Raw genomic sequence first — 25,842 nt, 5'->3', positions numbered from 1 at the left:
GGATTTTTACAGTTGCGTAATCTTAAAATTCATGCGTTTTATCTTATCGTTTTTGGAATTATATTTACAAACTGTAGTATACCAGGAAACCTTACTAAAATCACAATGTCTGTTGAGCTTATCTATTTTATAATTTCTCAAAATAGGTTTATGGTATGATAAGGTCTGTATCCTAATGGCAAATGAGTTTAGCAGAACCTTGATAAAGATTTTAAGGTATAGTCCTTTTTCATAGTGCTTCTGAAGGGTAAATGGAAGAAAATGGTAGTAGCAAACACTCAGAAGGGTCAAGTTCCCTGGATGGGAGTGTTTTTACAATACCGCTGAAGACCTGAAGACAAATGTTTGTATTTCACAGGATCATGTTCTAATTGAACTCACCCAAGCTGGATTGAAAGGCTCCACAGAAGGAAGTGAGAGCTATGAGGAAGATCCCTACTTGGTAGTTAACCCTAATTACTTGCTTGAAGATTGAAATACTGAAAGTATCTGAGAGACTGTTGCCCCTCCCTCCTGGCCTGGAGTCTGGATGTAGCTCTACTAGCAAGAGAAATGTTTCTGGGGCAAGACTTCAGGAAGATTTATTTTGAGGAATAAGAACCTTGTTGCTGGTCTTGGTTTCTGTAACTAAGACCTTCGTTTCACATGTATAAGAAAAAGTCCAGTACTTCTTTGGTATGAGAATAGCTTTTTACAATTGCCAGCTACTGCTTTTCTTCATCAAAATAAAATGATGTATTCTGCAGTTGTCTATTAGATTTATTTCCTCCTTACTCTAATTACTGCTTTCATCTACAGTTGACCCTTGAATGACATGGAAGTTAGGGGTACCATAGCCCCCATGCAGTCAAAAAAAAAATTTGTGTGATTTTTGACTTCCCGTAAAGGTAGTAGCCTACTGTTGACTGGAAGCCTTACTGATAACATAAATAGTTGATTAACACATACTGTGTATGTTATATATACTGTATATTGTATTCTTAAAATAATGCTTTCTTTTTTTCAATATTTCTAGGCTACAAAGTTTGTCTACAAGTTTTTTCAAATTGTTGCAGATCTCTAAAGAATTTTCCAATGTATTGAAAAAAAATCAATGTGTAAATGGACCCACACCATTCAAATTTGAATTATTCAGGGGGCAGCTGGACTCACAAACATGAGTCTTTCCCTTTTTGTTTAATGTGGAGCAGATGGGTGAAAGTGTATAGCATTATAAGCCTCTAAGATTGGTTCCTGTGAGGAGTCCTTAGAATTAGTATGAAGGATAAGGAGCTTTAGAGATTACTTTCCAAGATTACAGTTCTGTGTTTTATTTTTTAAGACAGTATTTAAAAATGAAAAGTTTATTGTACTTTTTTCATTATTAGTAATACAGCAGTTTGCATTGTTGTACCTTTTAACAACAGATGACATTTGGGGGCCTGCAGGACCAGTTAGGGAATATTTATATGTTGTATGTGGGTTCACTATTAATTTCACATTTCAATGGCTTGAAAACAATAGAGTGAAGAGGACTGGGAATGGATAGAGAAATTGTATGGTTAGCAGATGCAGACTATAAACTCCTCAGTCAAAGGTATGTTCCTAATTAATGACAGTAGGAGAAGCTGGTGGGAAGAGGAAACCTTGGTGTACAGGATCTCAAACTGTGTTGAGGCAGGAGATGCTAGCATAAGGTGAGACATTCAGGGGATAGGAAAAATATTCTAGTGAAAACATAGGAGATAGTAAGAGCGCATCTCTGCACTGACTCCCAACATGATAAAATGAAATAAGGAGGTCCTGGAAAACAGCCTGATAGAAATTTGAACCCTAGTATTTTGGTGAATCTCCCTTCTTCCCTGTTTTGCCATTTGAGTGGGGGCTCCAGAGCAAGGTGAGGTCATTATTATAAGTAAAGCCCCAGTTGAATAAGTAGGCTTATATTCCACCTACCCTTTTCCTCTATATGTTATTTGTCAAGGAGGTGAAGTGGCTAATGGATGATGGAGCATGTATAAGATCCTTAGGAAGAAATTAGACAAGTATTTAGTAAGTGGATAAGGTTTCTGAATGGGAAGACTTTAATGTTGTAAGTTAACTGATCCATAAATTTAATCTATTTCCCACAAAATCCCAACAGATGCCCATCAATAAGGAAATGACTACATAAATTGTGGTTCAGCTCTACCGTAGGATATATAGACAAAATGCAATAAACCTATATGTTTGAAATGGAAATACCTCCAAGACACATGGGGGAAAAAGTACAAATATAGCCATAGGCATACCTAAATATATAAAGCAAGCATTAACATACCTAAAAGGAAAAGTAGTAATATACTAATAATAGACTTCAGTACCCTCTTTGATCAATGAATAGATAGTCCAGACAAAATACCAATAAGGAAACATGGACTTACTTATTGGAGAGGGAGACACTGAGACAGGGAGGACAGAGGGAGTAGCAGACTCCCTGCTGAGCAGAGAGCCTGAAGTGGGGCCTGATCTCAGGACTCTGAGATCATGACCTGAGCTGAAGGCAGACGCTTAACCCACCGAGCCACCCATGTGTCCCAGGAAACAAACCTTAAATGACATACTAGACCAGATGGACTTAACAGGCATATACATGACATTTCATCCAAAAGTAACAATATACTAAGCACTCGGAACATTCTCCAGGATAGATCATATGTTACACAACAAAATAAGTCAATAAATTTAAGAAGATTAAAATAATTAAGCATCTTTTCTGACCACAATGTAGTGTGAAACTAAAAATCCATTACAAAAGAAAATGGAAATGAGTAAGTATGTGGAGATTAAACATGCTACCAAACAACCAGGTTTTTTTAAAAATATTTTATTTTTTCAAGAGAGACACAGGCAGAGGGAGAAGCAGGCTTCATGCAGGGAACCCAACGTGGAACTTGATCCTGGGTCTCCAGGATTAGGCCCTGGGCTAAAGGCGGCGCTAAACCGCCAAGCCACCTGGGCTGCCCAAACAACCAGTTTCAAAGAAGAAATCAAAAGTTCTAAAATACCTTGAAACAAATGAAAATAGAAATACAACATACAAAAATTTATGTAATGCAGCAAAAGTAACTCAGAAGGGAACTTAATTTTTTTCTTATTTTTTAATTTTTAAAAATATTTTAGTTTTTAAAAAAGATTTTATTTATTTATTCACGAGAGACCACACAGAGAGAAGAGGCAGAGACACAGGCAGAGGGAGAAGCAGACTCCATGCAGGGAGGCCAACGTGCAATCCCGGGTCTCCAGGATCACGCCCTGGGCTGAAGGCAGCACTAAACTGCTGAGCCATCGGGGCTGCCCAAAAATACTTTATTGAAATTGAGTTTGCCAACATACAGTATAACATTCAGTGTTCATCTCATCAAGTGCCCTCTTAGTGCCCATCACCCAGTTATCCTGCCCCCCCATTTCCCTTCTGCAATCCTTTGTTTCCCAGAGTTAGGGGTCTCTCATGGTTTGTCTACCCCTAGTTTTTCCCCACTTAGTTTTTTTCTTATTTTATTGATTTAAGTAATCACACCCAACAGGCTGGAATTCATGACTCTGAGATCAGGACTCACACCCTCTTCCAACTAAACCAGCCAGGGGCCCCAAAGAGGGAAATTTACTAGGAATAAATAGTTACACCAAGAAACAAAGATCTCAAATAACCTAACTCTTCATCTCAAAGAACTAGAATAAATATTAGTAGAAGGAAGGAAATAACAGGAAATAAAGACTAAAATAACAATTAAAAGCTATGAAACAGCTGGCTTTTGAAAAGAGGAAAAAGAAAAAAGACAACCCTTTAACTAGACTCACCAAGAAAAAGAGGACTCAGAATCCAAAGGAAAGAGGAGACTTTACAACTGATAGTACAGGAACATAAAAGATTGTAAGAGACTACTATGAGCAATTGTACACTTACAAATAGAACAACCTAGAAGAAATAAATTCCTAGAAATATACCAACACTGAGTCATAAAGAAATAGAAAATCTGAACAGACTAATTATTAGTGAGGAGTTTGAATCAATAATCAAAACTTCCCAACAAACAAAAGTGTAGGATTAGATGGATTCAATGGTGAATTCTACCAAACATTTAAGGAAAATTAATACCAATCCTCCAATTCTTCCCAAAAAACAAAAGAGGCTGAAACACATAAAATTGTTTTACAAGGCAGGCTTTACCCTAATAACCAAATCAGACAAAGTCACCAAAAGAAAAAAAATTACTGGCAATGTCTCTGACGAATGTTGATGCAAAAATCTTTACTATAATATTGGTATACCAAGGGCACCTGGGTGGCTCAGTGGTTGAGCTGCTTTTGGCTCAGGTCGTGATCCCAGGGTCCTGAGATTGAGTCCCACATCAGGCTCCCCACAGGGAGCCTGCTTCTCCCTCTGCCTATGTCTCTGTCTCTCTCTCAGTGTCTCTCATGATTAAATAAAATCCTTTAAAAAAATATTGGTACACCAAATTCAAAAATTAAAGGATTATAAGGATTAAAAGGATTATAAACCATCATCAAGTGGGATTTGTTCCTAGGATGCAAGGGTGAATCAACATCTGCAAATCAATCAATGTGATACAACACATTAACAAAATGAAGGACAAAAATCTTATGATCACCTCAGTAGATGAAGAAAAAAGCACTTGACAAAATTCAACATCCTTTTATGATAAAAACTCAGCAAAGTAGATATAGAGGGAACAGATTCAATAAAAGCCATATACAACAAGCCCACAGCTCACATCATGCTCTAAGGTCAGGAAGGAGCTAAGAACGTCCAGTCTCACCACTTTTATTCAATAGAGTATTAGAAGTCCAAGCCAGAGCAATTAGGCAAGAAAAAGAAATGAAAGGCATCCAAACCAGAAAGGAAAATGTAAAACTGTCACTATTCACAGATGATATATTACATATAGAAAACTCTAGACACTCCACCAAAAAAAACTTGGAAGGAATGAACAAATTCAGTAAAGTTGCAGCATACAAAATCAATATGCAAAAATGTGTTGCATTTCTGTACACTAATGAACTATTGAAAAGAGAAACTAAGGAAAACAATTTCATGGTTGCATCAAGAATAAAATACCTAGAAATAAATTTAACCAAAGATGTGAAAGATCTGTACACTGAAAACCATAAGACACTGATGAAGTAAATTGTAGAATATACAAATAAATGGGAAGATATTCCATGCTCATGAATTGGAAGAATTAATATTGTTAAAATGTCCATACTACTCAAAGCAATCTATGGATTTAACGTAATCCCTATCAAAATTCTAATGGCATTTTTCATAGAAATAGAACAAACAATTCTAAAATGTGTATGGAACCACAAAAGGCCCTGAATAGCCAAAGCAATCTTGAGAAAGAAAAACAAAGCTGGAAAAACAAACACTCCCTGATTTCAAACTATTTCAGTTATAATAATCAAAATCAAAGTAGTATGGTATTAGCTTAAAAACAGACACATAGGTCAATGGAACAAAATAGCACAGAAATAAACTCACAAATATGTTATAGCATGATATAGCTAGCTATCTCCTCTAAGCAAAAAACAAGAAAACAATAAGATAATATTTTCATCTTACAAAGTGTCAAAAATGTGAAGTTTTAAACAGGTGTTAGCAAAGCAGAGACTTAGGTATACTTATAACTTTTTTTTAAGATTTTATTTATTTATTCATGAGAGACACAGGCAGAGGGAGAAGCAGGCTCCCTGTGGAGAGCCCAATGGGACTCAATCCGGGGCCCCTGGGATCATGACCTCCTAAGCCAAATGCTCAACCATTGAGCCACCTAGGTGCCCCTACTTCTAACTTTAGGTAGGATTTATATTTGAAGAAGCTTGTTTTGGAAGACCATTTGGATTTCAATCAAACTCTAAATGTATAACACTGAGTCTGGAACTTAATTTCTAAGACTCTGTCTTAAAGAAATGGTCATATATGAAGACAAAGATGTGTAGATATTCATTTGCAGCCCATTAAAAATAAGAATCAGCCAGTGTTCTATATGCCAGAGGTTCAATTAGGATACATCCTTATGCAAAATGCTAAGCATCTGTTAAAAAGAAGTGGTTCTATATATATTTTGATATAGACAGAGTTCCAGGAGCTGTTAAGTGGAAAAAAAGAAATCTGAGGAACAATGCATAAGACATAATCCCATATATGTTAACTTATATGTTTAAAATGTATACATTTACATATGTTTTAATTTGTATATATTCACTAATCGCTCTCATTAAGTTGCATTGTTCTAAACATGCTAAAGAATGATCTCATTTCATTCTCACAACTTTAATACACCATTGTTACCAGTGAGGAAACAGAGGCACAGAGAAATTTTTTTGTTAAGATTTTATTTATATATTTGTCAGAGAGAAAGTACACAAACAACAGGAGCAGCTGGCAAATGGAGAAGCAGGCTCCTTGCCCAACAAGGAGCCCATTGTGGACTCGATCCCAGAACCGTGGGATCATGACCTGAGCCAACGGCAGACACTTAACTGACCTAGCCACCCAGGCGTCCCAAAGAGGCACAGAGAAATCAAACGACTTTCACCAGATAAGGTTTAAACCCAGGCATTTGACTCCTGAATAACCATTAAACTACAGAAAGAAAGAAAACTGGAAGGAGGCAGTGTTGAGAGTATACCCGAGGAAGGCAAGGGGATTTGGGGAAGGGGGATTTGAAGGTTTTTCATACGTTTCTATATCTGAAACTTTTACACAATGTGTTCATCATTTACTTATATACTTCTTTAAGTTCAGTAATTTTTAAAAAGATTTTATCTATTTATTTTAGAGAGAGAGAGAGCAGAGGAAAGGACAAAGGGAGAGGGAAAGAATCTCAAGCAGACTCCATGCAGAGCGCAGAGCTCGATGCAGGGCTAGATCCCAGGACCTCAAGATCATGACCTGAGCCCAAACCAGAAGTCCAATGCTTAACTGACTGAGCCACCCAAGTGCCCCTACTTACATATTTTTAAGGTGGATAAAGGATTGTCAAGGGGCTCACCTTTGTTCTGTTATGTCAACGAATTTTTAAATAATTCATAATTAAGAAAAAAAACATGGAGAACTTTTCTCCAAACATTTTCCAATTCCATTTGCTTAAATTGTGTGAGATGTTTGAGGTTTTTGTGTTATCTCTGTGGTCTTTAAATTTTTGATATCACATTAGTAAGCCGTATATTGATTTAATTACCATAGATAACCCAGTTAAATATTAAGTGTTAATAATCATTTAGCATTTTATAACCTAGCTGTGGTTATAAAGTAGGGATTCCACATACTTCCTAACAGGTCCTTGAAAATGGAGCTGGCTTGGAACTCATTCTTTATTGTCCTCCTAAGCTTTTCATGCTGGGGCTTGGATTGGGAATCTGATAGAAACTTCATGTCAGCTGCTGGTCCTCTCACCAATGACTTGCTATACAACCTGAGTGGTTCACTGGGAAACAAGACTTCTAATTTTGCAGCAGAAGACAAAAGCATTTATGTTTGTCAACAACCTGTGCCTGCTTTCCTGCTGGAGTATTTCAGCAGTGTTCGTGCCAGTGAGATCACCCATTATAAAGTATTCCTACCGTGGGCACAACTTCTCCCAGCAGGAAGCTCCAAGAACCCAGACAGCAAAACAGTGCAGTGCTACCGGCGGTTGCTTGAGACCCTCAAGGCTGCACAGCTTCAGCCCCTGGTCGTTCTGCATCACCAGAATCTCCCTGCCAGCACTGTCCAGAGAAGTGAAGTCTTTGCTCATCTCTTTGCAGACTATGCCACATTCGCCTTCCACTCCTTTGGGGAACTGGTTGAGATCTGGTTCACGTTTAGTGACTTGGAGGAAGTGATAAAAGAGCTGCCCCACCAGGAATCAAGATCTTCACGTCTCCAGACCCTCACTGATGCCCACAGAAAAGCCTATGAAATTTACCATGAAAAATATGCTTCTCAAGGTAAGTACACATGACCCCGAAGGCTGACCCACTGGCAGTCCACCCAACTTCCCCCAATCCTCCTTAGAGCACGACTTAGCGTTTCTTCCTATTCCCCTTCATATGTATTCTTTAGTGAGAAAAAAACATTGTATTGAAAACTTCCCAATGGAGAGAGGCAGAGGTAGCTTATATTGCATAGTGCCTGGCACTTCCTTTGAAAACTCCTTTTAAGCTCTCCTTCCCCAAGTCTTGAGTTTGTGCCACCACGAACTATCTTCCTACCCTTCCTTCTACCGTCCTGCCTCCCTTACTCTCTAAGGCTTTAAGATTGCCCAGCCTCCCTCAGTCTCCTCTTTTACTCATGCAAACCAAGGTATGCATTCTTTAAAAAAAAAAAAAGATTTATTTATTTGAGAGAGAGACAGAGGAAAGACCTGGCCAGGGAGGGGGGCAGAGGGAGAGAGGGAATCTCGAGCAGATGCCCAGCTGAGTGTGGAACCTGATACGAGGCTCAATCTCGTGACCCTGAGACCATGACCTGAGCTGCAATCAAGAGTTGAATGCTTAACTGATTGAGCCACCCAGGCACCCACAGGGTATGCATTCTAACTGAAGTTTACATTCTAACAAAGAAGACAGATAAAATAGTGATATACTGATAGGTAGTGAGAAGAGCAAAATTGCAATGGTTCATATTCTGCTTCAAAGCTGATTCTGATCCAGGGTCTGATTCGGTAGGTTTGGGCAGGATCAGTACATTTGTGATTTTGATAAATTCCTAGGTGAATCTGAGGTACATAAGTTTTGAGAACCAGTTTTGGATTGTATATGCTTTCTGGCTTTTATTACATACTGCATGTATATTTGTATACATAGTATATAACATATTTGCATACTTGTGTATTCTACTTTTTAAACAAGATATTTTATGAGTATATTCTCATTTTATTAAAAATTCATTGAAAGAGTGTGGTTTATAATGGTCTTATAGATTCCCATCATATGAAGGTATCACAGAGTTTTAAATATTTCTCTCATATATATATATATTCTTTTACACATAAGTTTAATTTTCATCATTATGAATTACATTGCGATAAGCATTTCTATACATAAATCTTTGCCTACCTTCCAATGAATTCTTTCTGATTCTTTGAATTGAAATTACTAGGTCAAAAAATGTACATTCTTTAAAACTCTAAAGCATGTTACCAAATTACCTTCCAGAAAAATTATAATAATGTATACCAACAGTTATAAAACTATTCTGACCCTACTCAGCCCTGTCTTCAATGATGTAATCATTTTTGTTATTGGTAATTTGACAGCTGAAAACTATTATCTCCTTATATGCTTCATTTGCAATGTATTTGATTATAAGAAGATCAAACATTTTTTCTATGTTAAAAATGAAAGCAGGGGGCACCTGGGTGGCTCCATTGGTTAACTATCTGCCTTCGGTTCAGGTCATGATCCCAGAATCCTAGGATTGAGTCCTGCATCGGGCTCCCTGCTCAGCAGGAAGTCTGTTTCTTCCTCTGCCCTCATGATATCCCTCCCTCTTACTCATGATCAATCTCTCTCTCTCTCTCTCTCTCTCTCTCTCTCTCTTATTCTGTCTCTCTCTCAAATAAATAAATAAAATCTTTTTCTAAAAAAGTGAAACCAGGTGATCCCTGGGTGGCTCAACAGTTTAGCGCCTGCCTTTGGCCCAGGGTGTGATCCCTGAGTCCTGGAATCGAGTCCCACATCAGGCTCCCTGCATGGAGCCTGCTTCTCCCTCTGCCCGGGTCTCTGCCTCTCTCTCTCTGTGTCTCTCATGAAAAAATAAATAAAATCTTAAAAAAAAAAAAAAAGTGAAAGCAGAGCAAGGGAAGAAAGAATGTGAATGTGGACAGAGCCATTTCAGATAGGGGTATCAGAAAGGCTGTGTCCTTAGGGACAACAGCAAGGGAGGGAACAAGCAAATAGATTGGAGAAGAGGATTCTAGACTGGGAGAAAGTACCTACATGGGGACAGCAACAAGCCCAGCAGTCAGTTTAATGAACTTGGAGGAGATGGGGGAGATGAAGAGAAGCTAAATTTGAAAATGGATTCTTTGGAAAACCTGTCTTGGGGAGGGTGAGCAAGTAAATGTTCGCTGTAATTCTACTGAAGAAGCACTGGGTGAATGAACTTTGAGAGGTTTGTTCATCTCAAAGGAAAATCTATCTTGTTTTGAGGACAGTCTCCGTAGACTTATTTTGATTATAAAAATATATAAACATGTTTATTAAAATGTTTGCAGATTCCATTTTTAATATTTATCAGGTTACTAAAGACTATTTTTTATACTTGTAGTTTCCTTTTCTTCTTCTGCTCATTCCTCCCATCCTATATTTTGTGTTTCATCCATATCACTAGATTTTCTACCCCAATATAATGCAGGACACAAATTTTTTCCAGTCTCCTTCCTACTCCAAAAGGTGGTTTTCCTTCTTTCTTTCTCTCTCTTATCCTCCCCTCCCTTTTTAGTCCAATCCTGTAGCTTTTGTTCTTTTTAAAATATACCACCTAATATACACAAAAAAGTTGTATAAATATGTTTGTTAAAAGCAAAATACTATTAAAAAATTACTGAATTGCTTTTTTTTAGAATATTTTATTTATTTATTCATGAGAGACACAGAGAGAGAGGCAGAGACACAGGCAGAGGGAGAAGCAGGCTCCATGAAGGGAGCCCGACGTGGGGCTTGATCCCGAGTCTCCAGGACCACGCTCCAGGCGGAAGGCGGCCCCAAACTGCTGAGCCACCTGGGCTGCCCGATTTTATTTTATTTTTAAAGATTTTTATTCATTTATGAGAGAGAGCACAAGCAGGAGGAGGGGCAGAGGGAGAAGCAGACTTCCCGCTGAGCAGGGAGCCTGATGTGGGACTTGATTCCAGGACTCCAGGATCATGACCTGAGCCGAAGGCGGATGCTCAACCAACTGAGACATCCAGGCGCCCAAAGATTTTATTTTTAAGTAGTCTCTGTACCCAACTATTATCCTACTATCCCCATTCCCCTCTCCCATGTCAGCCCTAAACAACTGCTAATTAACTTCCTGTGTCTATAGATATCCCTGTTCTGAACATTTCATGTGAATGGAATAATATGTGGGTTTTTTTGTGACTATATAGGGATCTGTTGGATGTTCCTTTCATGGATAGGCTGAGATTATGAGTTTTAAGAAGGAAGATTACAGAATAAAGTGCTATTTTCATTATGTATCAAGGGTACATATTATCAACATGATTTATGCTGTTGATTTTTTTTAAAGACTTTATTTACTTATTCATGAGAGACACACACACACACAGAGGCAGAGACATAGGCAAAGGGAGAAGCAGGCTCCCTGCGGGGAGCCTGATGTAGGACTCAATCCCGGGACCGGGGGATCACACCCTGAACCAAAGGCAGAAGACGCTCAACCACTGAGCCACCCAGGCATCCCTATGCTGTTGATGTTGACCCTGATCACCTGATTGAACTTGTATTTGTCAGGTATCTCTAGGGTAAAGTTACTCTTTTTCCCTCCTTTCATACTGCACCCTTTGGAAAGAAGTCACCGTACACAGCTCACACTTAATGACTGGGGAATTATGCACCCTCTTTTTTTTTTCTTTCTTTTTTTTCTTTTTATTTTTCTTTTTATTTTTTTCTTTCTTTCTTTCTTTTTTTTTAAGTAGGCTCCACATCCAGTATAAGGCTTAAACTCACAACCTTGAGATCAAGAGTTGGATGATCTATCAACTGAGCCAGCCCGGTGCCCCAAGTTATGCTCCCTCTAATAAGCAGCTTTTAAAAGTTCTTTTCTAGAGATGCCTGTATGGCTCAGTCCGTTAAGCATCTGCCTTCAGTTCAGGTCATTATCCCGACATCCTGGGATTGAGCCCTGCATGGAGACCCACTTTGGGCTCCTTGCTCAGCGGGGAGTCTGCTTATCGCTCTTCCTCTGTCCCTCCCCACCCCCTACTCTCCCCATCCCCTCTGCTCTTAACCACGGAGGCAAAAGATTTGTACACTGAAAACTTTAAAACATTGCTAAAAGAAGGTAAAGAAAAAAAATAGGAAAGACATCATTTGTTCATGGACTGGAAGACTTAATACTGTTGAGATTTCAGTACTGCCCAAAGCAATCTACAGATTCAATGAAATCTCTGTTAAAATCCTAGTGACAGTTTTTGTAGAAATAGAAAAATCCATCTCTAAATACATAAGGAATCTCAAAGGACTTCAAATAGCCAAAACAATCTTGAAAAAGAACAAAGTTGGAAGATTCACACTTCCTGATTTAAAAACTTCCTACAAAGTTACAGTAATCAAAATAATATGGTACTAGCATAAGGATGGACATATATATATACCAATGGAATAAAATAGAAAGCCCACAAATAAACCCTTGCCTATATAGTCAAGTGATTTTCTACAAGAGTGTGAAGACCTTCCAGCTGGGAAAAAAGAGTCTTTTCCAAAAGTGTTCCTGGGAAAACTGAACATCCACACATAAAGGAACAAAGTTGGACCTTTACCTTGTACCATATACAAAAATTAACTCAATCATGTTGGAAAACAAATCAAAGCCACAATGAGGTATCACTTCACATTCATATGAATAGCTATCATTTTAGAAAGGAGAAAAACATAGGTGTTCATGAAGATACAGAGAAATTGTAACCTTTATGCATTGCTGACAGGAGTGTAAAATGATGGAAAAGAGTATGGCAGTTCCTCAAGAAATTAAACATAAAATTATCATATCATCTAGCACTTGTGGGGACATACACAAAGATACTGAAACCAGGAACTTCAACAGGTATTTATACACCTATGTTCACAGCAGTGTTATTTACATAGCTGAAAGGTAGAAATAACCCAAATGCCCAGGGATGGATGAATGGATAAATAAAATGTGCTATTTATATACAATGTAATATTATTTGAGCTTAAAAAGAAGTGAAATTCTGACACATTGGATGAACTTTGAAGACATTATGCTAAGTGAAATAAGCCAGTCACAAAAGGACATTTATTGTAGGATTCCACATACACAAAGGACCTAGAATAATCAAATTCACAGAGACAAGAAATAGGATAGTGGTTACTAGGAGCAGGGAAATGGGGAGTTACCTGTTTAATGAATATAGAGTTTTAGCTTGGAATGTTGGAAAAGTTTTGAAGATGAATGGAGGTGATGGTTGCACACAAAGTGAGTGTACTTCATGCCACTGCAATATACACTTAAAAATTTTAATGGTGGGGCACCTGGGTGGCTCAGTCAGTTGAGCTTCTGACTCTTGATTTTGGCTCAGGTTATGATCTCAGGGTTCTGGGATTGAGCCCTGTGTTGGGCTCCACACACAGCGTGGAGTCTGCTTGTTCCTCTCCCTTTGCTCCTCCCTACACTTGTGTTCTTTTTCCCTCTCCCAAATCAGTAAAGTCTAAAAATAAATATAATAATAATAATAATAATAATAATAATAATAATAATAATGGTAAGATTGCCTGGGTGGCTCAGTTGGTTAAGCATCCAACTCTAGATTGCGGCTCAGGTTATGATCTCAGGGTCATGAGATTGAGACCTACATCAGGCTCTGTGCTCAGCGGGGAGTCTGCATGAGATTCTCTTTCCTTCTCCCTCTACCCCTCCGTGGACCCCCTCCCTGCTTTTTATTATAAATAAATAATTTAATGGGAAACTATGTTTTATATATATATATATTTTTTAAAGATCTTATTTATTCATTCATGAGAGACACAGAGAGAGAGAGGCAGAGACATAGGCAGAGGGAGAAGCAGGCTTCATGCAGGGAGACTGATGAGGGACTTGATCCCGGGACCGTGGGATCACGCCCTGAGCCAAAGGCAGATGCTCAACCACTGAGCCATCCAGGCGTCCCTCTTATATATATTTTACTAAAATTTTTGAAAAGTTCTAATCTTTTATATTTGTTAATAAAAACCTATTTATGTGTTCAATGTGCTGCCTCTGGGGAGGATTCAATGGAACGGAGGATTCTTGGCGGAGAGTTGGAGGTTGTGGAGAGTGGGAACATCCTTCTCATGGGAAGAGTAGGATTACATACAGCATCCCCCACTTGTACTAGGGTTATAACACTAGGAATACCAGCTTGACCAAGCAGTAATAGTAGCTTGAAGCATTGATATTGACAGTTCAGTATTGCCCAGATTACTTTTATTGGAGCATTTGAGACAAAGGGAGAAGAAGCAAAAGGAAAGTGTCTATTTTTTGTAGACAACTGTAATGGTTTTTAGTAGAATGACTTTCCTTTGTGGTGGAAACAGGTGAGCTTATCCTTTAGTGAGGACTAGCAATGCTTAAAAGAGACATGAACTTAATAGTGTTATGCAGCGATTTTTTAAAAATATTTTATTTGTTTATTCATGAGAGACACAGAAAGAGAGAGGCAGAAACAGAAGCAGGCTCCATGCAGAGAGCCCAACGCAGCACTCGATCCTGGGACTCCAGCATCACGTCCTGAGCCAAAGGCAGACACTCAACCACTGAACCACCTAGACATCCCTATGCAGTAATTTTCGACAGAGGCTTAAACCCACAGCAAATACCAATTTTGAGCTCTCTATATATGAACACCTATCTTTAATTATGTCTAACAAAAATTGCAAGATAAATTATCCTAAAGCAGAGCAATTACCCCCCTTTCAGTCCCATAGAGAACATGAACCACAAGCTTAGTGTGAGACTCTAGTTTTGAGTAATCTGGATTTTACAGTATTTTAAAAAGTATGATTTATGCTTGCAATGAGAATAGGTTGGCAACCACAGTGGGGAAGTTTGATTATTTTGTATGATATAAGAATTTCTGGAACTTCAAGTACATTTGTTCACTCTAGTTCTAAAAGCAGCTTGCAAAGTCAAATAGAAAGATTTGTGAGTTCATTCTGGATATATGTACTCTTGTTTCATTTCATTGGCCTAACAATGACACTAAATTGTACATTTAAAAATGTTAAACACAAGTCGTATGTTCCATGTGTGCTGATGTGATGGTTGGAAGCTCGGAAATCTGTGAAAGGCCAGATGGAACCATTAAACACAATCACTGAATAACTAGATAATAGTGCTATCTTATCAGAACAAGGACTCCTTGTCTCTAAGTGATATTCTCTGCTCAAAAGATTTCAAAGTTCTATTATGTTTATCAAAATAAGCCCCTTTGGAGGCACCTGGCTGGTTCAGTTTGAAGAGCCAGCAACTCTTGATCTTTTGAGTTCTGAGTCCAAGCCCCAGGTTGGGCATAGCGATTACTAGAAAAAAAAAAGAAAGAAAGAAAGAAAGAAAGAAAGAAAGAAAGAAAGAAAGAAAGAAAGAAAGAAAGAAAGAAAGAAAGAAAGAAAGAAAGAAAGAGAAAGAAAAAAAGCCAGCCACTCTTGTAGTTGTTAGTGGTGGCTTCATTGTCTCAGCAGATCTTCCTCCTGTACAGAATTCGGATGAAATGAAGTCAGGCACACAGCCTTACAGTTTAACTCTCAAACTCTGGTTTTATTCAGTTTTTGTTTAGTGTTTCCAAACTACAGGTCTGCTATGTATCCAGTGCTGAAGTTGGTATCTGGAGAGGTTTAAGAAATGTTTAAAATTTTGCTCCTCAATGAGCACACAATCCAGTGGGAGAGAAAGACGCAGGTGCAGGAAAGAGTCACAGAGCAAGACAAACACCTGAAGAATCGCTGCCGCGGCAGTGGTTCTCCAACAGTGGTCCAAGGACCACTGCATCAGGAGCAGCTGGGAGGCTTGTTAAATGCACTTGTTGCCCAGCTCAGCCCAGTGGGCTGACAGGTGTGCAGGGGAGGGGGATGTGGGTGCGCACGAGGAGGAGCGCCACTGCAGGTAATCAAATATCACAGTAAGTGCGTGCATGCTGCAGGTGTCCTCTAGTTTTCCCCTCCGTGCACCATAGGGGCTGAATTGCAGTCCCCACGGTGAACAAGGACCAGAAAACACCAGGTCGGGATAGCACCCTGCCTTTAAACAGAAGGTAAGAAAGCCGTTCTCACCTCACTGTCTTTACACTCTGGAGGGGCAGGGCAGGGTCATTGCTTTTATTCTGAAAGAGTTACAAGTGTCTTACATTTCAAAATCCTGCTTTAGATGAAACATTCTCTAAAGGGACTTTTTTGGGTGTTTTTTTTTTTTTAAGATTTTATTTATTTATTTATTTATTTATTCATGAGAGACACAGAGAGAGAGAGAGGCAGAGACCCCGGCAGAGGCAGAAGCAGGCTCCTCACAGGGAGCCCGAAGAGGGACTCGATCCCAGGACCCCAGGATCATGCCCTGAGTGGAATGCACATGCTCAACTGCTGAGCCACCCAGATGTCCCTGGACTTTTTTGTTTTTAAAGCCCCCCTGTTATCTAAAATGTTTCAGCTAGGGTAAAGTCGTGTAAGTGATGTCTTCAAAAATCCCGTTTAAAGTGGTGAACATTGGGACGCCTGGGTGGCTCAGCATTTGAGTGTCTGTCTGCCTTCCGCTCAAGGAGTGATCCTGGTGCAGGCATCGAGTCCCACATCAGGCTCCCTGCGGGGACCCTGCTTCTCCCTCTGCCTCTCTCTCTGTCTCTCATGAATAAATAAATAATTTTTTTTAAAAAAAATCGGTGAACATGGAACAGGAAATGAGTCCCCAGGCAGCTCCTGCAGTCCCAGCATGCAGCCTCGCTCACCTGCAGCTCACCTGGTTCCTCTGGTTGGTTTTAGGTGGAAAGCTCTCTGTGGTCCTCAGAGCTGAAGCTATCTCGGAGATCCTGCTGCAACCCTCCACATCTTCCCTTGCCAAGGTAATGACAATCTCCCCCCACCCCCAATAGCATTTGTAATGTTTGAGGAAAGTTGTGATTTTACTTTTAGTACACAAAAGAAGTTTTCGTCGGTTGGCTTGACATTTTTCCAAGTGCCTCTTCAGAGTGCTGTCCATTCTCTAGATTCATGTTTGCAAACCAAATCTCATTCGTTGCAACCCCAGCTCTTGCGTGGCAAGTGTTAGCTTTTACCTATGCAAAGAAGTCAAACGCCTCTGTTTGCTCTGAGGTTTTTTTTTAAGATTTTATTTATTTATGAAAGACACAGAGAAGCAAAGATGCAGGCAGAGGGAAAAGCAGGCTGCCCAGGGGGAGCCTGATGCGGAACTCAATCCCCAGACCCCGGGATCATGACCTGAGCTAAAGGCAGACTCTTAGCCACTGAGCCACCCAGGCACCCCCGATTTTTTATTAAGAGTCCAAGATAGCTTACTGGAGGAGAAGCCAGTTTATATCGAAACAGATAAAAAGAAGAGTAAAGGATTTTGTTTTGTTTTTTAAATAATGTTCTCTCTACAGCATCTTGGTTTCTGCCTCTGCTAAACATAACTTTTTAACTATAATTTTAATAAGAAAAGTTTAAAAATCTGAGAATTGAATAGATTTGGACTTTGTAAGCTTGGCTGCTGGGAAGTAGGAAAGTCATTAAAAAAACTGATTTCTGTCGTTTTGCAGCATTTTACAGGGTGCTGTATAGATACCACAGTACCATATGCCAGACACTGGTGTCTGTGCTCTGATGGAGGCCCCATAGGTCAGGGTCCGGTCTTGAAATTTACCAGCTCAGGAACTTAAAATCCAGATGTGATAAGGTTCTGAATAACCAGCTCCGAGGCTGACTGGCCAGAAGGCCATCTAAATTGATTTATAAGAGGTAATAACCTCTATCAGTTATGAAACCAGACGACCAAAGTGCTGATCAGAAAATTGCTTGTTGAGCAGTAGCCTTTGAACAGATCTCTTCTCTTTGCCCCAGTTTATGCCACCTACTGCTTCTGGTTTTTCCAGGAATACAGTTTTTATCAATTCCTTACTGGGAAGCTACACTCAGTACTCCCTCAGAGATTTTAAAATGCATTGCATGGGTGGTGGGTGATGGTGGCACAACAATGTGAATGTACCTAGTGCCACTGAACTTGGTAAGTTTTATGTTATGCGTATTTTGCCACAGATTGCAGGAACTGGTGCAGATTCCTCAGGGCCTTCCAGAGGGTGGCTCGGTCAGGCTGTCTTGCTCTCTCTCAGGTCTCCCCTCCTATTTTTCCCAATGTGTATGCTGTGCTTTCTTCTTGCTCTCTGGCATGCACCACTCAGTGTGCTTCCTATCCTAGCTTTGCTCAAATCTCTGCCAACAAAATTCTACGCATTTACAACATACATGTACATATGCTTTCCATCCAGAGGCCTCATTTAAATAATACTCCCTTGCTCAACCTGATGTGCTCTCTCCCCACTTGGAACACCTAGCCCTCTGTTTAGACCAGCACTTCCCAAGTATTCTGTATCAGACTCACCTGGAGAGCTAGCAAAGCGCATACAGGTCGAGGCTTAATGTGGAGAGACTGGCCTGAGTCTTCATAGGCTTTCCAAGATTCCCAGGTGAGTTTGAAGACCACTAGAATGGACTTTGCTTTCAACATTTTTAACTCTGTATTTTCTCATGCAATTAGTGCATTTACTAATACCCTCCATTAAGATGTAAACTTCTGTGGTTCTCCCTCTTTAAATGTGAATTCTTCATCCACTGTGCTGAGCACAGTGATTTTAAGGGTAGGAACTCAAGGACTCTGTGTTGTAGAGAGTTGAGTTGAGTGCGGGGGGAGAAGGGTTGGGAGTGGCACTCAGCAAAGTGGAGCAAGTGTGTAGACTGGTAAGCACTGATGATGACCTGATTAGGAAAGCCATAGAGAGCCAGTGGTGAGTCAGTTATTGAAGGTCCAAGGGCACTTGGTTGTCATCAGGTGCTATTATCCAGGGTCTTTGTTCCAAGGGAACAGATCATCCATGAAGGAGAGATGATGGGTGATGATCTAGTCATGATAAAGGCAGCGAGAGAATCATAGTGGTATATTTATGTGTTTAGACTCTATAAATCTGAAATTCTTAGAATGTATGCAAGCCAGAGACCGTGCTGAGGAGGTATGTCCAGGACCATGAGAGCTGTGTTCTCAGATAACACTATGGACCAAGCTAGGGTCCACTAGGGGGGAACTTTAAACTGTGCCCTGATAGTAGCTAGTGACTATAACCTACAATTAAAATGAAACCCAAAACACCACCAGTAGGTTCTGGAGAGATCACTGAGGTCTTGTGGGTGTCTGAGGTCTCCACTGTATCCATTCCAGCAAAATGGGAGGGCTGTGAAGAGGGTGTTGACCAGGGCAGTTCTGGCCTCTGACTCTTAGTGTTCACCTCTTGGGTGGGAACCTACCATTTCTGGCATACTGTACTTCATTCATTCACTCATTTTATCATATTCATTTATCCAGCACTTACTATGTACCATGCACTTTGCTGAGTGTGTGGTGATATATTCCCAGCAACATGCAGGCACATCCCACACACACATTCTTATCTGTCCCAGCTTGTCCTCTGCCTGCTATTTCCTTGAAAAATCTCACTTTGGAGTATCAGTTTAGTAATAGGAGGAGAAAGGAAAAAAGATATTTCTCAATAGTGGTTTGTCTTGAACTTGCTTATGTTCTAACTACCCTATTTACTTATTTCTAGGGCGCAGTTGATTTCCTCTCTCTTGATGTGTCTTATGAATGCCAAAGCGAGGCAAGTTTGCCACAGAAGCTGAGTAAATTACAGGTAATTTGATCCATTTCCCATATTGATGATGAGTGGAGAGGGTTCCTGGCAGCATATTAGACATTTAATGTCCTGGCTGATGTGTAAACTGGGCTTGCACCCATGGGCAGCAGAGTTGCGCCAGGAGAGATCTCCTGAAAGCATTGCTGGAGAACATTGAGTGGTCAGGCAATCTTCCCTGGAAGGGATAATGAAGGTTATCTTGTTAAATATTTACATGGATGTCTTGTGTAGAAATCTACTGAGAATTGAAATTCTGGTGTTCTAAGATTTAAAAAGGCATTTTATGGGTGGTGGTCATGGTTGTACAATGAAATGAATGTACTTAACGCCACTGAACTATACACTTAAAAATGGTTACTATGATAAATGTTATGTGCATTTCACCACAACTGAAAAAAGACCTTTCACATCCAGGTCTGCTAAATCAGATGCCAGCTATGGGGACCTTCCTGTAACCTCAGACCCTTTTTTCCTGTTCCTGGACTTGAGTTTCCTCAAGTCTAATGATTGTGACTAAAGTATGTTGGATGCCACCTACCTGCCTGTTAGCTTTCTCTCCTATGCTTGGTCTCTGCTGAGCAACTTCCTTGAGGAAGACAAATTCCAAATTCCCTGGAGTCCTGACCATTATCCCACCTTCTGACAGGTTAGAATGGATTGTACATCCAGTGGCTTCTCTTCCGCCTTTCATAGTCTTAGCAGCATTTTTATCCTTACTGCCTTCTCATAGGCCTCTCTGGGGATGCCTGGCCACCAGCATTCATCCCTGCCTTCCTCTTGCTTCTGCAGGGGTGGGTACAAAGCCACTTGTGTAAATTTCTAAACAAGATTTTATATATATATATATATATATATATATATATATATATATATATATACACACACACACACACTCACCTCTCTCTCTCTCTCTCTCTCTCTCTCTCTCTCTCTATATATATATATATATATATATATATATATATATATATATATATATAAATTTTTTTTTTACCTTAACAAGATAACTTTCATTATCCCTTCCAGGGAAGACTGCCTGACCCCTCAATGTTCTCCAGCAATGCTTTCTCGCAGTGCCATTGTGCATCTGTTAGCTTCTCAAAGCTGAAGGCACCTTATCTGTAAAGAAGGGACATTATTGCAGGTGACTCAGAAAATAATGTGCCTGCCTGCCTGCCTTTGGAAGTTGTTTTATTGGTGTCTCTCAGGGGCCCTTGACCCCTCAGACGAGGAAAAACTTGGTGTTGGAAAAATGACCAAACCCAACCTCCCCGCAAAAGATCATTTAGGGTTGACATGACAAACAACATGTCAACCTTCAAATGTTTCCTTTGAGAGTGAAATGGCTTAGAAATGGGAGAAAAGACACATTTGTTCCATTTGAATGAGGACCTCCTCTTTTAACTTTTTATTATAGAAAATGTCAAATATATCCAGACGTAGAAGGAAAAGTATAATAAGCCATCCCCAACTTCAAAAGCTATTGGCTCATGGCTGATCTTGTTCCAACTATCACCTACCTTCCCCTTCTCAAGCCAGACTGGGGAGGTTTTGTTGTTACTATTATTGTTTTTAACTCCCGACCCTGAGATCAAGACCTGAGCCGAGATCAAGAGTCAGACACCTAACTGCCTGAGCCACCCAGGTGCCTCTTGAGCCAGATTGCTTTGGAACAAATCTCAGACATTCATAAATACTGTTATGGTGGCACCTGATTAAGCCTCTTGTGGTAACAAAGGCCCCTAACATGAGTGGGTGGCCTTGTTCCTAGTCCCAACATGGTGCTTGATTCTGGGAGGAGCTTTGTAACATGTTGAACCTCTCTCTTTGCTGGTGGTCAGTGAGGAGGGTGGCTGATGTTACTGAAGAGTGTAGATTGTTTTCCCTCAGAGGCTAGAGTCTGCTCCCTTTATTAATTGACCTGGCTAGAGAACCTTTCCAAAACCAGAGTGTTTATAGCTTCTCATCTTGAAAATTTGTCTATGTTATCAAAAGACTTACTCTAGGCAGCTTCCATTCACTTGCTGGCTTTTATCTTTTTCAGACTATTGAGCCAAAAGTGAACATTTTCATCTTCAATCTAAGATTCCAGGACTGCCCTTCCACCAGGAAGAACTCTGCGCTGCTCTTTAGCATTCGCAAAGGTGAGTGGACCATTGATGGAGAGGTTTGTTTCTTTCATTCCTAGTTTTTATTTAAATTCAAGTTAGTTGACATACAATGTAGTGTTGGTTTCAGAAGTAGAATTCAGTGATTCATCACTTACATTAAATACCCAGTGCTCATCACAACTGATGCTCTCTTTAATGCCCATCATCCATTTAGCCCATTCCCCACCAATCTCCATCAACTCTGTTCTCTATAGTTAATAGTCTCTTATGAGTTGCCTCTGTTTTAACTTTTCCTTCCCTTCCCCTATGTTCATCAGTTTTCTTTTCTTTTTTTAAAGATTTTTATTTATTCATTCATGAGAGATACCGAGAAAGAGAGGAGGCAGAGACACAGGCAGAAAGAGAAGCAGGGAGACTGATGTGGGACTCGATCCTGGGACCCCAGGATCACACCCTGGGCTGAAGGCAGGCACTTAACCGCTGAACCACCCAGGCATCTCCATCAGTTTTGTTTCTTAAATTCCACACACGAGTGAAACCATATGGTATTTGTCTTTCTCTAACTGACTTATTTGGCTTAGCATAATACTCTAGTTCCATCCACGTCATTCCAAGTGACAAGATATCATTCTTTTGGATGGCTAAATATTCCATTGTGCATAAATACCACATCTTCTTTATCCATTCATCTATTGATGAACATGTGGGCTCTTTCCATAGTTTGGCTATTGTGGACATCGCTGCTATAAACATTGGGGTGCAGGTGCCCCTTTGAATCACTGTTTATATCCCTTAGAAAAATACCTAGTAGTGCAATTTCTGGGTCATAGGATTGTTCTATTTTTAACTTTTTGAGGAACCTCCATACTATTTTCCAGAGTGGCTGCACCAGCTTGCATTCCCACCATGGATAAGAGGGTTCCCCTTTTGCTGGAGAAGTTTTGAATAACATTTGGTGCACTGGCTTGGGGAGTAGCAGTGTTAAAAGTCTGGGGTTCCAATAAGAAGAAGGACCAGAGGAGGGACCAGAAGAGGGACTGGAGGAGGGCCGGTTGAGAGCCCACCCCAAATGGGTTTAGTGTCCCTTGCCTTTGTATTATTGGTCCCTTACATCCCATTGACTCAAAAAAGAAGAGAGGGAGGACAGAGATGCCTTCATCTTGTGGAAATAAAGACCGTCAGGCTTCAGGCTTCAGGTCTAAATATGGGAACTGCTCTGTGCCTGAGGGTCCCTTTTCATTACCCCTCCCTCCAGGATCTCTCGCCTTTGCCCACCTCTGCTTACCCTTGTTCTTTCTCCCATAACCTTAGCTTGCACGTGGCCCTGGTAGGCACCTTGCCGAACCCACAGCTCATGGACAATCTTCTCTGTGTCTCTTAGTTCAAATTCATGAGAATGAATCTGACTGGTGGGCCATGGATCAGGAGATCACTCCTGGTCCAATCAGGTCAAGGAAAAGGTGAATTGTGTTAAGGCATCAGGGGCTGAGGGCTCCTAGAGAAGGGCAGGTTCGTGGGTGTCCTGATATTCATTCCAGTCACCCTATAAGGCAGCATATGGCAGAAGTCAGTGCCCTTCTACTACCTGTAACCAGGGTTCGGCTGGCTTCACAGACCTCATGACATTCCCCATAGATACAACTTAACTCTCACCCTAACTCACTTTTGATGGCATAATGATTTCTGTTCTTAAGTTCAGTCCCTTTCTAAATGGCTAAAACAGTCAATTTTATGTTTATACATAGTTCACTACAATTAAAAAAAAATCTATCTTTTTCTGTTGAGTTCTTCTGAATTAATTGTTCTCCATGTGTGGTCTTCAGACCAGCAGCATCAGCATCACCTGGGAACTTGCTAGATAGTCAAATCTTTGAGCCCTATGTCAGATGCACTGGATCAGAAACTCTGGGGGGTGGGGCGAGGTGTCAGCAATTTGTGTTTAATGAGCTCTGCAGGTGATTTGGATGCACACGGAGGTTTGAGAACCATTATTCTAAGTACATGGAAATCATTTCTGACCTCCTTAGATCTTTAGCCCCTGGTATTTTCCAGGGAGCTTAGAATGATTGCTTGGAGTCTGGGTGTGTTGTATAAATAAGAAAACAATTGATTGCAGTCCTGAATATTGTTGGTTGGGTTTCAGAGAGTGTTAATTAAACTTCTTTTACAGCCATAAATGAAAACCAGAATCTCACCATTGGGTTTGATCTTAATACTTTCCTAAGCTGTTCACCAAGTTCCAAGAAAAGGTAATGTTAGATTTCCTGTTGAACTATCAATAGCTGATATTTGAAGAATATCTTTCACATGTGTCATTTAATGGGACTGTTTTCATCTGCATCTTGGCCAGTGATTTTTTTTTAATGTTTTATTTATTTATTCATGAGAGACACACACACACAGAGAGAGAGAGAGAGGCAGAGACGCAGGCAGAGGGAGAAGCAGGCTCGATGCAGGGAGCCCAATGTGGGACTCAATCCCCAGACTCCAGGATCAGGACCTGGGCCAAAGGCAGGCGCTAAACCGCTGAGCCACCCGGGCATCCCTTGGCCAGTGATTTCTATCCTGGCCACTGTGGAGGTGAGAAACGAAGGCTCAGAGGGACAGAAGAGAGGGAGCCTGGCTCCACTGCATCTTACCCTGGGCCCACATGTTTCTGCATCCTCACTTATCCTTCCTCATTCTGCACTTGTGAACCTTGCAGTTCGCCCAAGTGCACACAACAAGCTGGGCTGGGACTTGAACTGCCTTCTAGTTGAAGATCTTATAGGAGGTAGAGTTAAAGATAGATCTGACCACCCCCTGAGAGTACATGGTCTGAGTATGTGAGGTGAGTTCTCTGCACCTGTTTCCTCCTACGAACCGTGAAACCTCTTTCCCACAAGGAGACAGTGTAGGCAGGAGATTCAGCTGGTGCAGTGGGGCAAAAACCTAACTCAGTGACTTTTTTCACGAGAGGTTTTATTTATTTATTTTTTTTAAGATCTCCCCGGTGCCATGCTGCATCTGTTATTTCTCAAAGCTGAAGGCACCTTATCTGTAAAGAAGGGACATTGTTGCAGGTGACTCAGAAAATAATGTGCCTGCCGGCCTGCCTTTGGAAGTTGTTTTATTGGTGTCTCTCAGGGGCCCTTGACCCCTCAGACGAGGAAAAACTTGGTGTTGGAAAAATGACCAAACCCAACCTCCCCCCAAAAGATAATTTAGGGTTGACATGACAAACAACATGTCAACCTTCAAATGTTTCCTTTGAGAGTGAAAAGGCTTAGAAATGGGAGAAAAGTCACACTTGTTCCATTTGAATGAGGACCTCCTCTTTTAACTTTTTATTATAGAAAATGTCAAATATATCCAGACGTAGAAGGAAAAGTATAATAAGCCATCCCCAACTTCAAAAGCTATTGGCTCATGGCTGATCTTGTTCCAACTATCACCTACTTTCCCCTTCTCAAGCCAGACTGGGGAAGTTTTGTTGCTGCTATTGTTTTTAACTCCCGACCCTGAGATCAAGACCTGAGCTGAGATCAAGAGTCAGACACCTAACCGCCTGAGCTACCCGTGCCTCTAGAGCCAGATTGTTTTGAGGCAAACCCCAGACATTCATAAGTATTGTTATGGTGGCACCTGATTAAGCTTCTTGTAGTAACAAAAGCCCCTAACATGAGTGGGTGGCCTTGTTCCTGGTCCCAACGTGGTGCTTGGTTCTAGGAAGGAAGGAGGAGCAGAGGGGGAGGGAGAGAAAGAAACCCAAGTAGACTCCACACTGAGCACAGAACCCAATGCAGGGCTTGATCCCATGACCCCTGAGATGACAATCTGAGCCGAAATCAAGAGATGGGTGCTTAACAGTCTGCACCACCCAGATGCCCCTGAGAGGTTTTAATCTATGGTGGGGTTGCAAATAATTTCTTACTGAATGACTGAAGTACCCAAATTGTAAGTGGCATATTAAAAAAAAAATTAGAACAGGTTTGAGGTTACCCCCATAATGACACCCTCACACACTCATAATCTAACATGCTTCTCAAGTGAGCAAGCAAAGGATGGTATGAAAACCATCATGGTTGTTCTCCAGAACCCTCAGCCTCCCGTGGGTA

The 25,842-nt window shown here is 40.5% G+C and overlaps 2 protein-coding genes across 2 annotated transcripts in view; both read left to right on the top strand.

Moving 5' to 3' along the window:
• The window catches only part of MCM6 (minichromosome maintenance complex component 6), a 33,417-nt gene extending 32,672 nt beyond the window's left edge, over window positions 1–745 (top strand). The window contains exon 17 of the mRNA XM_072789041.1: window positions 359–745. Within this exon, the coding sequence (XP_072645142.1) occupies window positions 359–475 (117 nt within the window). The 3' untranslated portion in view covers window positions 476–745. The remainder of the gene's footprint in view (window positions 1–358) is intronic.
• A 6,586-nt stretch (window positions 746–7,331) lies between these two features.
• The window catches only part of LCT (lactase), a 51,425-nt gene continuing 32,914 nt past the window's right edge, over window positions 7,332–25,842 (top strand). Inside the window, exons 1-5 of the mRNA XM_072789245.1 lie at window positions 7,332–7,971; window positions 16,717–16,796; window positions 19,548–19,631; window positions 21,679–21,778; window positions 23,916–23,994. Of these exons, the coding sequence (XP_072645346.1) occupies window positions 7,332–7,971; window positions 16,717–16,796; window positions 19,548–19,631; window positions 21,679–21,778; window positions 23,916–23,994 (983 nt within the window). The remainder of the gene's footprint in view (window positions 7,972–16,716; window positions 16,797–19,547; window positions 19,632–21,678; window positions 21,779–23,915; window positions 23,995–25,842) is intronic.

This window comes from Canis lupus, chromosome 20 (genome assembly GCF_048164855.1).
Source record: "Canis lupus baileyi chromosome 20, mCanLup2.hap1, whole genome shotgun sequence".
Classification (NCBI taxonomy): domain Eukaryota; kingdom Metazoa; phylum Chordata; class Mammalia; order Carnivora; family Canidae; genus Canis; species Canis lupus.
Note: the sequence above shows the minus strand (reverse complement) of the source record. Positions and strands in the feature narration are given on the sequence as shown.